At 48.4% G+C, this 13,833-nt stretch overlaps 1 protein-coding gene across 1 annotated transcript in view; it reads right to left on the reverse strand.

Annotated features, from left to right (window-relative positions):
* Positions 1 to 13,833, reverse strand: part of Creb3l2 (cAMP responsive element binding protein 3 like 2) — a 114,477-nt gene that overhangs the window by 11,189 nt on the left and 89,455 nt on the right. The window contains exons 5-8 of the mRNA XM_005365832.2: positions 13,152 to 13,336; positions 10,246 to 10,392; positions 9,326 to 9,384; positions 8,144 to 8,212 (exon numbers count right to left, since the gene is read on the reverse strand). Coding sequence (XP_005365889.1) covers positions 8,144 to 8,212; positions 9,326 to 9,384; positions 10,246 to 10,392; positions 13,152 to 13,336 — 460 coding nt within the window. The remainder of the gene's footprint in view (positions 1 to 8,143; positions 8,213 to 9,325; positions 9,385 to 10,245; positions 10,393 to 13,151; positions 13,337 to 13,833) is intronic.

Here is a 13,833-nt window from a genome sequence, read left to right on the forward strand (position 1 = left end):
ATGGCTTCATGTTAGACTGTTGCCTCCGACCATGAGAGAGAACATGTGTATGAGCTACTCTCTAGGTGAACCAGCCTCCTTTAGAAGACAATGAAACTTACTTCCTTCCTTCCTTCCTTCCTTCCTTCCTTCCTTCCTTCCTTCCTTCCTTCCTTCCTTCCTTCCTTCCTTCCTTCCTTCCTTCCTTTCCATTCTTATGAGTACATAGAGCAATACTCTCCAGATGCCGAATTATGAACCTTTAGTGAGACATGAGATCAGCTGGGTTATAACTGGTGTATCATTTTAATGAAATGAAATCAAAGAGAAAATATAGTATTGAAGAGCAACTGACAGTGACTAATAATAATGAATAAAAGACGCACATTAGTTAGTTACAGCACATATACATATATGTTTTGTGTTATGTCTGCTGTAGTTAATATAAAATGTGAAGTGATTTTCGAAAGAAAAAGTCTCAGTGTAACTTAACCAGTTCACACACACGCACACACACACACACACACACACACACACACACACACACACACACGTTCACACACACGCACACACACACACACACACACACACACACACACACACACACACACAATACCAGTGTAACAAGTCCGGGTCTCAGTGGAAAAGATAAGTACTCATGTCCCTTTGGAGCAAAACCCACCACATTCCTCCTAGTTTGGCCCTGACCACATTGCCCCTGTACAATCATACAAAGCCAGTGTCTGGCAAGTTCTGAGCCCCAGGGAGTCCCAAGGCCCAAATACCTACCCTGTTGGGTGGCAGAATGCAATATTAACAATTAGAAATTCCATCAAGGTCTTTCAGAAGGAGCATGAACTATCTCAGTACCTTAAAGAGTAGCAGCTACAAAAGACAGCGACAGCGAACACTCTTAAACTTTAATTCCTGCTGTTTATATTCATTTGCTTTCTGACAGTCATTTACGGGACTCCGGCCTAAACAAAAAAGAGGAAGTGGTGTCTGGGGGGGGGAGGTAAGTATTGCTTTCTCCTTTATCCGAGTAAATTATTTTTTAAAAATTTTATTTTTATTTTATGTGTATTGATATTCTGCTTCTATGTATCTGTGTGCATCACAAATGTACAATGGCTGTGGAGACCAGAAGAGGACTTTGAATCTCCCGAAATTGGAGTTATAGACAGTTGTGAGCCATCATGTGGGTGCTGGGAATCAAACCTGTGTCCCCTGGAAGAGCAGCCATTGTTCTTAATTACTGCATCACCTCTGCAGCCTTCTTCCTGAGGGACTGATTTCTATTTATAGAACATTTATTTTAAAGTACCAGAAAGCATTTCTGAATTACTGCATCAGCTACTTCCCTAGGAACACACAAAAGAGAATTTTAGAATATTTACCAGGTCTGTGTAGTTTCTAAACTCACTACTAAGGCTCACTAAGATGCTCTTCTGAACTCTCCAGGGGTTCTATGGTAGAGCTCTCCACACCTCTTTGAAGTCTGTGATATTTCCATATGAAAAGGAAACACACTGCATACAACAGAGGGTATATACAGGAGATATAAAAAGTGAATTAAACCAAGATGAAATTCGAGAGAAACGTAATATGGGTAATTTCTCTGTCCTCTGCGGCTCCTCTGTATATGGCAGAGGGTGGGCTCAGCCAATAATCTGTCCAAAAGAGATGAGATGAACTCGCACAGAGAAGACACGGTAGTGTGTAGTGGGGAGTATACAAAGCCAGTGCAAACTAACACACAACAGACAGCCCAGGAGGGCCAGGACACAGGCAAAGCCCAGCAGACTTAACTGGGAAGAGCTGCGGTGTGAACCCTTACACAGGGTCTAAAGGCCAAGAAAAGCACACTAAGAGAGGATGTGGTAACAGAAAGCTCAAAGAGTGAAATGGGTCCATTTTTCACTGCTGATCAAATACACACCCCAAGTCCTGTGCTCTCAGGAGAGGCTTTTCCTCACGCGACTCCAAGCTGGCTCGACACTGTCGAGAAGACACTATCAATACCGGCCCCTTGCAGTTTCTTCTCTACTATGTTTGACATTGGGACTCGTGGACTCCCCAGATGTCTTCACTCCAACATTTTAAACCTGGACCTGGGCTGAGCCTGCTTCCCTTGGTTTTCCAACCCTGGCTCTACCCCGCAGCACAGCACAGCACAGCACAGCACAGCACAGCACAGCACAGCACAGCACAGGGAAAGGACAGTACTCTCTAGTATCGTGAAGAAACACCAGAAGCGTAACAGTCGATCTTCAGTGTCAACTTGACTAGATTTAGACTTGCTTAGGAGACACACCTCGAGGAGTATCGGGAAGTCTTTCCAGAGAGGTTTAACTAAAGTGAGAAGATCCACCCTGAGTGTGCACGGTCCCAGCCTGTGAGCTGCAGTCCAAGACTGAATGAAAAGTAGGAAGGGGGGAAGCCAGCAGAGAACCACCAGGCACGGTGTGACCAATTGCCTCAGCCTCCCACCATGGCTTCATGTTAGACTGTTGCCTCCAACCATGAGCCAAAATAAACCCTCCTTTCTCACAAAGTTCCTGTCAGATATTTTGTGACAACCAAGGAAGGGACTGTTTCGGGACGGGAGCAGGTGCCGCTCTCTAGGCAAGCCAGGACTGAAAGGTCTGTCCGCCCTTCCACAGGGGCCCTTTCCTGGGCCCGATTAGTGAAGTTGGCAGCCTAGAGGGACAGAGTAATAGCTACCACTGCGCATGAAAGCAGGCTTCTTTGCAACTTGCTACAGAAACAGGGAGCCCTCAAGCCCGTGGCCTTCTTAGCCTTAGCCGCTGGGAGGGCAATGTCCACCCCTGGCCCTTTGTATTACTTTGTAATACTTTGTATTACTTCTGGAAGGGAAGTAATACAAATGTGTCACTGGTCACACTGCCTGCTTTGCTAAGCACAACAAAGGCCTCTGTCTTCAACTCCAGAGTCTCAGGTCGTCTATAGTAAGGTCAAGTGAAACCCCAAGCCTGACACTTCAGGAACGTTCTCATTCGCTGCTTCTTCTCCCTACCCCTCACACCTGTCTCAGTTCCTACCACACACAACCTTCACAAGGGACTATCTCTGGTACTCCGTCGGCTTCGGGAGTCCGTGGGTCCCCTCGTTTACCCTTCAGAGAACAGACTCAAGCAGAAGTCCACGTAGACCCTGGAAATGAGTTAAGAACATCTGGACAGAAAAATTCCAGGATCCTGGGTACCAGCACGGAGTGTGAGCTCTGGGGAGACACAGCCTTGTCTTGCTAACCGTTCATCCCATGGAGAAGGTGTGGCTCTGAAGAAGAGGAAAGCAGCATCCTCTAAAGCAGAGGCTCTCTTGGCCAGGTTTGTCCCAAGCTGGGTAGAGGGAGAGGGCAGCAACAATGTGGCACTGGGAGGCACATCAGATTAGGGTGACAGTCAAGGGGCTGAATTCCGGTCCCCTTGCTACTTTCCGCCACTTTTATGACTTCAGCCTTAATGCGCCTTACAGTGACTGGCAGGGAACCAACACGTTCTCCAAGATGCATTTTAAGAACAACTTCCTAAGAGTCTGAAAATCGAGGCAGGAAGAGAGGGACCGGAGCCCATAGGCTTTTAGAGGCAGAACAAAACAAGTGATGAACAGAATTGCACAAACTGAGCCACAAACACTTTCTCGTGGTGGGCTGGGTGGGATATGTGCATCACTTAGGCGAAGTGGCCACAGGGATAAAGAACAGGATGTTCTCGGGAGTGAGACAGGGGTGGGTGGGGCCTTCCTGAGAGATCAGCGGTAAGCTCAGAGAAGCAGAGTCTCCAGCAGCCCCGACTGGCACAGCTAAGTGCAAATGTACTTGCTGACGGAGCTTAGGAGGAAGGGTCCCCTGGGACACCGTCTCACTTCCCTCTTCGCTTCCTGGATGGCATGCAATTAGTGGGCCATCTTACTAAAGGCGGCGCGAAGGTACACAAGCACCATGTGTCAGTTCCGGGGAGAGAGGAAACAGGGACACTACCCTCATGCCCGCCTGGCCTCCACCCAGGGTCTTGCGCTCAGAAAAGGGAGACCTTTCCCCTAGACACCAACATGCCAGGAGTCTCTTGCTGAATTTGGTGCACACAGAGTCCAGGTTGGCTCAAACCCCAGCAGCACTCTTCGCCTGGGTATCTTAGCTATGAGAGGCATTCTTTCCCTCTAGTGATGAAACGTCCACTCCTGTGTCGTGCATGTCCCATGAAATGGAGCCACTCCATGTCTCCCGCCCGCTTCTTGTAACCGAGTCCCCATCGACATTTGTCTTCTGTTTCTACGTCTGCCCAAAGGGCAGTGAGGGGAGAAGTGTCAACAGTCGCAAAAACACAGCTGTGTGTGCATCCAGGCCAGGTCTGTGCTCAGTTCAAACACCGTGTGATGTGATGAGGAGTCCAGAAGCCTCCCGGGCCACCTGCCTCTCTGCAGCTGGGGTCAGGGCATGGGGCATCGGGGATTGCATCATAGCCATTAGCAAGGGGAGGCCCTTGCAAGACACAGGAGGGCAGAAGAGAAGAGGTGGGGTGGCAGGCCGCACCAGAGCCCATGCTTCAGCAAGAACAGCTCTTCTACACATTTGCCTTTTCAGCCAAAGTACATGAAATATGGGTCATGGATATGACCGGAGGAACTTCTGGGTAAAACTGTCTGTAGGAATAGTATAAGGAATCAAATTCTAGAAAACACCATCGCATAAAGGTCGTCCACCGGAAGCTAACTTTGAACAGAGAGAAAAGGAAGAGAATAGCAGGGACTCACAAGGAAGCCACACGGAGGTTCTTAGCAGTCAAGGCTAGCAAAGTGTGGGGCTGGCTATCCAGAGAGGCTCCCTGTGAGAGAGTGGAAGAGCCTAGACAGAGCAGAAAAATACTATGGCACTGTTTATATACAGAATGATTCGCTAAAAGGCCACACTCAGAAACAAGAATGTGACATTGGCTCAGAGGACTGGGAGCTGGGGAAGGAGGGAGAGGGTTGTCAGAGGCTTTGAGGTGAGGAGGTTCTGTGAGTACAGAGGGTCACTGCAATTGATGGCATGGGAGTAAGACTTCTGCTAACTCTTATGTTGACCTAAAGCATCCGCATGACAGAAAAAGGGAGATAACCACATGTGTGATGTGTGTTGGGGGTTGTAATCTACTGCACTATGATAACCATTTTACAATGCACACATATGTTGAGTGATGATGCTCAAAACTGTACAGCTTTATCTGTCAGTTACAGCCTGGTAAAGCTAAAGACACAGCAAAACAAGCTAAACCCGTTTTCTGCTTTGGCCAGTGCCAATATACTAGCCCTGACTGCAATCAGTGACAGCCACTGCCTGGGAAGGGCCAAACGCCAATGGCCTGAGCCAGAGTTCCAGATGAGGAACTATAGCAACATGTCCATGCAGTATGTCCAGTGTATGTTGTTCAATGAAAAATTTTTAACAAAGAAATATGTACAATACAAACACATACATATAAATTATCCCAAGAAGTAATGATAGAGCCAAATCCAAAGAATTCTGAGGTTTAAATAGGTATTTGATATAAGTGTATATCGAATGTGTGTATTTGTGTGTGTGTGTATATGTGTGTGTGTCTGTGTGTCTGTGTGTGTGTGTGTAGGCCAGAGGTGTCCCTCTTGCTGCACACCAAGTAGGCGAGGCTGACTGGCCAGTAAGCCCCAGCGAGCACTCCAGTCCAATGAGTAACATGTTTGCCACACAACCATGGAGAATTTCGATGGCCAGTGTCCCTTTAAAAGATGGGTGTCATAGTGTGCTCTAGATACCCCAGCTCTGGTGTTTGGGGAGTAATGCAGAATCCTGGGGACTCTCTGGGCAGCCAGTCTATAGAAATGGCAAGCTCCAGGTTCAGTAAGAGAGCCTGTCTCAAAAAACAGGGTGAAGAGTGAGAGACAACGATACAGATTTCAATAGCTAGCCACATGCATACACATGCATCGGGCCCCACAACGCTATTAATAAAAATATAGATCCCTTCCTCTAGGTACTTACTAGAAACTGCTGATAACCAGAAAAACGAGTGTTTCCATACCTCCCGAGGAAGAGGAGAGGACCCTAGAAGGAATTCATACCTAAACTCAAAACCAAAGCAAAGCAGTCCACAGTGAACACAGGACTGTCTAAAGGGCACCACAGGCATGCCAGACTTGCGGAGGCCGTGGGATGACTGGCTGGGCTCTGCACTAAGCAAATACAGACTTGGAAGAGAATCTGCATGTTAAAGATAAGAAGACAAGCAATGAATGCCTACGCTGATTTGAACCTTTTGATGTGTGGATACCTGATTTAAGTCAACACACAAAAATTTAAAAAAAAATGTTCACGCCTGGACGTGGGGGTGCACACCTGTAATCAATCCCAGCACTTAGGAGGTGAAAAGCATGGATACACTTTTAAACGTTCATGGCAATCAAGGAATAAACAAACAAAGCAAAGTGTAGCCAGATGGAGAGGGGAGGAGACCCCCCCACTGAGGGCAGTAGGTTTGTGGGCCCTTATAGCAGGCTTCTTCTTGGTCCCCACACAGCCCTGTTGAGGCTTTGCTGCCCCCGTGTGGCCAACAGGAGGTCTAATAGCCGAGCCTGACAGACACAAAGTGCAAGAATAATGTTGATGGATTTCCTCCTGGGCCTTCCCCAGCCCAGGGCCAAGTGACAGGCAGGAGACAGAAAGCTAAAGGAATGGCTGAGGTGGAGGATCCTGAGGACCAGAAGCGCCTGTGAAGAAGGTGACCAGAGGGAGATGGAGACTCAGAAGATGGGGGTCAGAGACGAGCAGCAATGAAAACAGTTTCACAGTATGAGGAAGTTCCACCAGGTTGGGGGTGATGCCACGGGCAGTTGGGGGGACTGATCCTGCCTCAGGCAATCTGAGGACACACAGGGGTCAGGTAAAGGGCACCTGACCCCCTCTGTGAGTATCAGATAACCAAGAGGGGATCTAGTGGACTCTCATTGAGACCAGTTCAACTCCTAAGACTACTGTTAAAGCAAAAAACCACAGTCACAGGACACAGACTTCAAATGCAAAGTCGCTGTTGAGAGCTCAAAGTCACTGCTGAAGAGATTTAGTCAGACCCCTTAGCCTTTGAAATTTTGTTATTAGGCATTAATGCTGAACAAATTAATATTTTCTTAGCTAATTCGTATTTTCTTAGCTCCCAGTGAATTTTTTTGTTTGTTTATTGAACCTCTAGTTATCACTAAGGGTAGCAGTTCTCTCTGACAAACAACTGACATTTTCAGAACACAGGGAGGCACCATGCATGCCCACATTCTGAATCAAGCATAACATACCTTATCCCATCCCAGTCCCTTGTATGAGCCAGAGTTAAACCGAGTAGGGTCCTTCTGTATTGAAATCCACAGGGATAAATTGCTAGCGATGCTGGGCAAACCATAGCCTTTCTGTGTCCCAGACCTCATCTGTGTAACGGGGATAATCTCATACCATCTCACAAGAATGAGCCAATATCTCCGATGTGCCCAAAAAAAGTAACTGACATAGAAAATGTCAATAGAATTAAGGACGATAAAGCAACTGAGAGCCACAGCTAATTTTTCAAAATGGGACTGAAATGTAAGTCATTAGATTTTGAAAACAGGCTTCCAAAACCATGAGTCTCTTTTTAACCTAATAAACGTGATGATCGTTATGTTTAACTGACACTAAATCCCCGTGCCTCCTCGTCCACCCCTGAAACCAAGCAGCATTTTCAGAAGAATCAGACTTAGGGACTCCATCCTGCTCCAAGCCCTCCCAACATTTCCTTATTCGTTTCTGTTCTGTGGCACTCGGGACTGAACCTGGGGCTCCATGCATTCTAGGGCAGGCATTCTAGGACTGGGCTATACTCAGGGCCCATTCTCTTTTCGCTTCCTTGTAACTGTCCTTGTTTGATCGTCCTCCCTACCAGTCCTTCAAAAGGAAGGAACACGCATGTGGTATGTGCACGTGTGGATTGGTATACACCTGTGTGTATGTGAGGAGCCCATGAAACAGAACCGCTGGGTGGTGCCCAGCTCCTTGAATATCCAAGGTACAGCCCCATTTATAGCAGAATCCCCCTTCCCTCCTGCTCACTGGACATAGCCCAGGACAAAGGTCCTCCCACCTTCTTCTGGCCACGCTCACCTATTGGTGTTCTCCAACACCTCCACCTTCTTCCGAAGTTCCAAGTTCTCAGTTGAACAAGACTCCACCCTGAGGGGAGAGAGCCAAGACACACAGTCACTCTCCAGAGGGCAACTGCGCAGCCGGGAGCTAGTGTAGAGGTGACTGGCATCACAGGGAAAGAGGCAGGAGTGGTCACTGAGGAAGGGCTGAGACAGTCTGAGTGGAGGGAAGAATGAGGGTTCAGAGGGACAGCATGGCAGGCCACGGCTCTTCTCAGGGAGGAGCGCGGGGCGGACACAGAACCCCCGTTAGGCAGCTCAATCTGGTTCCTCATCTCTTCCCACAGCACTACAGGAAGGAGAGCCACCAGCGAGCTGCACTTCTGGCGAGGTCTGCTACAGAGCTTAGAGCTTGTGTGAAAGGCAGGGCCAGAACCCAGGCCAGTGAAGTGTTGGGAGCCCACGTGCCCAGAGAGGCAGAGAAGAGAGACCCGCAGAAACAATCTTGATTATAGATGCCTTTAGAACACAGTAAAATAACAGGACCTAAATCAGGTCACAGACACACTGCTTCCCATAGAAACTTCTAGAACCAGTGGGAAGCTAGTCAGTGTCTTAGCGCACATGCGCGAATAAGAAAGACTCAGTTATGCGTCTTCTAGAACCTCCTCCCTATCTCAAAGTCACACCAACGTCCTAGAGATGGTAGAGATGGGGCTCAATTCACACTTCCCTCCGAGTCCTCGAGTCCTCGGGGCATACCAGGGCTTTCAAAAAAACAAAGGGTGCCTTCATGTATTTTTACAAAAAAAAAAAATTAAAAAAATTTGTCTGCCCACGGCATGTATTACAGAGTAGAGGAAATACCAGAGTGTGATTCGTGTCATTCGAGGCCAACAGGACCTGGGTAAACAACACTGCTCCTGTAGGCTGAAGCTGGGTGTCTCTGAGGAGTTTCAGGAATGCTAGTATCTAAGGATTGCTCAGGGAGCCTGGCAACAAGTATTCAAGATCAGGGTCAGAAAGTGGAGACTCACACGCCATAGTTCTAAGCAGGTCCTCCCACATGACCACTAGGGGGCAGGCAAACACTGCCGATGCACTGGGGGAGAGAGGGGGGGATGGTGGCCCCCAAGCAGCCCCTCACCCTGCTTGGTGACTATGACCTAAAAAACCACAACCAGTCAGTGAGCAGGCTTACTTTTTCTCCAGGCTGTCCATGTATTCTTTCTTCTTTCGCCTGCTTTCCTGGGCAGAAATCTGTGAGATGAGGGGTAGGGGGTGAATTTCCATTTTTGTAGTTAAAACAGAGTGGATGGAACCCCAGAGGTCACCTGGACAACTTAGGCTGCCAGCTCCCCTTTAGCCTGTGGACTCTGGTCTATTTATCACCAGCTCTGTTTCTGGCTCAAACGGATCCTCCCAAACCCGCCAACAAACGCCTGGGTCACAGACTGATCATTGAAATAGCCCAGAAACATGATGTCAGCTCTCTGGACCTCAGCTGGCTCGATTATATATAAAACCAGCCAAGTGGGCCTGGATGTGTATAAACTGTCTGCTGGCCCTGTATGAGAGCACAGAGGTGTGATTCTGGTTCTCTCTCTGCCTTCCTCTCCTGCTCTTCGCCTGGGTCACAGGCCTGGGCCCCACAAGCTGCCTTCAGCCGTGGGGGCAGCAGTTGAGTTCAGACAGAGACCAGGTGGCCACTGAAGATTGTTTTTTTATCACAGACCACTATCAAGGAAAACAAACCTTTAAGTAATTCATCATAAAGCTACAGTTGTTTATAAATTATGTATAGAGCAACTAGAAAAAAATATTATAGACATAAAAATTGGAAGACTTGGATTTTTAAAAAGACACATAAAGGGAGATTCTTGTATCTTTTCCTGCTTCTGAACAGGCTATCACATAACAAGGAGTATGCAAGTGTAAGGGTTCACACCCACGCTGGGCAGAAAGAGCTGCAAAGGATGGGCAGATGGTGTCTGTGCTCCTGGCCTGGCTCTGGGAAATCCCACTATGACTCTGGGGTGCAGGTGAGGGACTCTGGGGTGCAGGTGAGGGACTCTGGGGTGCAGGGGAGGGCTCAGTTCTTCCTTGTCAGTCACAGCTCACCTTATTCTTGATTTTCCTCCGGATTTTCTTCAGGGCCTTCTCCTCAGATTTTGTCAGGGGCAGCTTGGTAGGAATAGGATAGCCCTCAGCAATCAAGGTCCTCTTCTCTTCCTCTGTCAGGACCAGTGGGCCAGATCCCTGCAGCTTCTGTGCAGACAAAGGGGGCAGAGGAGGGTCAGACAGGAGCGGCTGGAAACTGACCTAAACATAGAGTGTGGAGAACCCGTCACAATGGCTCCCTAATGGTAGGTGCTTTGAAGTAAAAGGCAAGAGAGATATGCCTTTATGGGAGATTGATTTATTTACTTATGTGTGTGTGGCATGTGTAGCATGTGCTATGTATGTGTGTGTGTGTGTATGATGCATGCATGCAGAGTATGCATGTGTGCCCATGCATGCACATATGGAGGCCAGAATAGGACATAGGGCATCTTCTAAATTGTATGAGACCACAAGTTTGATGTTTTCACCTAGGTTGGCTGGCCAGTGAGCGCTTGGTATCAATCTGTCCCAACCCCCAGTGCTAATGTCATAGACACAGGCAGCCTTGACTGGCTGTTTTTATGTGGGTGCTTGTGATTCAAGCTCAAGTCCTCCCGCTTGCCAGGCAAGTGCTCTCAACCCATGAATCACCTCCCCAGCCTCCCAAGTGGGGGTTTTCAACCCAAGAGCCCTAAAACGAAGGGAAGGCTGAAGAGGCCTCCATCCACTGTTTCCCGGGAAACACCCCATATGGAGCACACACAAAGTAACAGTATAGAATTCGCACCCCATATCCCTGCAGGCTTAGGGGTGATGGAAAACTCCCTCGGAGCTCAGCTTCATTCAAGATTTGTATTGTTCTCCTGCTGAAGGGCTAATTTTATAACCGGTTCTTTCCACACCACAGTAGCTCTTCCCTTCGGTTTACAGCTAACAGGCCTGGAGCCCCAGAGAGTCACCAGCAGGCGTCTTTCATGGAAGTTCAGGCTTCCGGAGTCCTGCGCTACCCGTTAGCAATGAAGATGAGAACCACAAGTCCTTGCATTTAGCCCAGGACAAAATGACGTGTTTATGTTAGTCATACAGGCTGACTCACTGGGGTTAATCTCCATGCTCCCTGTCACTGGAGCAGGGGCGGGACGGGGAGGGGCAGGGGAAGACTGAAAACAAATCCCATCTCAGAAGTGGCTCGGGATCAAGACTTAGGGCTGAAGCGCGACCCATGAAATCTGGAGAGCAGTTCAGTGCTAAGTGTGATGTTGACTGGAGAAGCGTTCAACTTCTGGAGAGGGAGAACCCGCGCGAGTTCACGGGAGGAGAACCCGCGCGAGTTCACGGGAGAGGAGAACCCGCGCGAGTTCACGGGAGAGGAGAACCCGCGCGAGTTCACGGGAGAGGGGAACCCGCGCGAGTTCACCGGAGGAGAGGAGCCTTAAAGTAGGAGCTGGGAAAGGCTGCTTTCTGGTGCCTTCTGAGGATGGGGTGGGGGCGCAGTCTGAGCAAAGCGAAGGGTAGTGCTCTACTTAGAAAAGGAACGGGAGATGCCTCAGCCCAGGGCAGGTGGGCTCATGGGGCAGGGACGGCAAAGGGCGACCTGTTTAATACAAGCAGAGGTTTCTGGGCTCCACAGGGCACCTGACTGCTAGCAGAGTATAGGGATAGGGCCCCCCCCCCCCGAATGTGCAAAACAGGTAAATCATGGAAGGAGATGCAGGCACAGAAGATGAAAATAATTCCAACAACTTAAAGCCAGGTTCAAGTAGAAAAGGCAAAACGGGGATGTGAGTTCTTTTGTTCGAAGGAAAGGTGAGAGACACATTGTTAAGATCTAACTCAGGGAACAAATGAATCTGACTTTCGACATTATCTTGGTTCCCATACTTTCTTAACATATTTCATTTATATCTGTTAGTCATATACATTGTGGGCATGCACAAAATTCTCAAAGAACAAAATATTATCTTTAAAATTTGTTCTTCGTGATAGCATAATTTTTAAGACCTCATAGAAATCAGATTCCCTCTTCAGACCGCTAAAATGTGAATTCTCTACCCCTCCTTTTACAAGTATGCGGGATGAATAATGACCTGTGAATTTTGTCCCAGGACCCTGGGTTAAGAGCCCCCAAACCCTCAATACACACTATGTTTCTGAGCTTTTGACATCAAAGAACTTAATCTCAGAAAGAGAGACTTTCTTTTCAAATTTCGCCCAAGAACGCTTATCTGAAAGATGAAAGGCATTCCCTAATACACGCTAAGTAAGCATCATCTACACAGACGGAGAGTGTTTATGCTGGCACATCGAGGGGAAAGAACACAACAGAAGCCTTAGGCTTCCAGCCCTGGGAAATAAACGAATGTGTAAGAACCAGGCCTGTGCACATGAAAACCAGAATTACTGAGATCTGCAGCCACATCTTCACAAACACGTTCTTTAGGGTTCTTACTGACCCACTTTGGTGCTGCATCTTGGACCAGTCTGTCCCCACCTGGAGGCTTGGTCCCCAGTGTGGTGCCACTGAGAAAAGTGGACATGAAGAATATATGTCATTGCCTTTTTGCAAAAGTGAGTTGGGTCTCACAGGCTTGGTTTAGTCACCGCGGGGGTGTGCTGCTACACAGGTTCCCTGTCTCCTAGTACATGTGTTTTTCCTCTCTTCTTTCCGTTTTCCTGCTAAGCACTGAGCAACCTCTCCAGAAGCTAAGCAGATGCTCTTGGAATTTACCACCTCCAGGACTGTGCACCCAAACAAACAAAACCAACAAAATAATCTTTCCTAACTTACTTAGTCTTGGTTATTTTGTTTCAGCAACACAGCATGGACAAAGGCTTCTAATCACTAAACAAACATTTCATTACACTGAGAAAAAATGGTACTGAGAGGATTCCTGGCTCCTCAGAAGCGCCACTCAGGTACTTACATGTGGAGCTGTGAGGAGAGGAGATGTGGACAAGGCAGAGGGGCCCCGGGGCATGGCTCTGGCGGGGCTGTGGGCCTGAGACAGGCTGAAGGGATGCAGGCGTGGGTTAGGGCTCAGGCTGCCCTCGGAGTCGCTGCTGTGGCTACTGGGTGGTGTTGGCGGTAGGTGCAGCTGATCCACGGGGGCTGAGGAGGAAGAGAGCGCATTTCATCCATCACAGAAAGGGAACACAACACGAGACCCAGTTAAACACACGTGTGTATCTGCACCGGAAGACTGGGATAGGTGCACAGGTCGGCACTCCCTCTAGGCTGACCTGAAAAGTGCTTTAGGACATGGTGAGAAGGGAGCCAGGCACAGAATGGTACATCCAGTTGTCCTCTTCTTGTATGACAAGGGAGAGAAGGTGAACATAGAGCCACACTTACCAGTCCAAGCACAAAACTACCTCGGGCAGGCATGTGTGTGAGACACTAACTAACTAACATGTGATGACCCTAGGGGTGGCCTGGGAGGGTGGGTGCCCCCGACATGGTGTTGAAAAGACTGATCACTGTGTTCCTTTGTGATTTTATTTTTGCAACATAATTTTGAAGCAGGTATTCATGTTCCCCAGTCTGGCATTGCATTCTGGATAACTGAAGACGACCTTGAGCTTCTGCTCCTCTTCCCCCCCCCCCCC

The sequence above is a fragment of the Microtus ochrogaster genome, unplaced genomic scaffold (genome assembly GCF_000317375.1).
Source record: "Microtus ochrogaster isolate Prairie Vole_2 unplaced genomic scaffold, MicOch1.0 UNK4, whole genome shotgun sequence".
NCBI classification, from domain to species: domain Eukaryota; kingdom Metazoa; phylum Chordata; class Mammalia; order Rodentia; family Cricetidae; genus Microtus; species Microtus ochrogaster.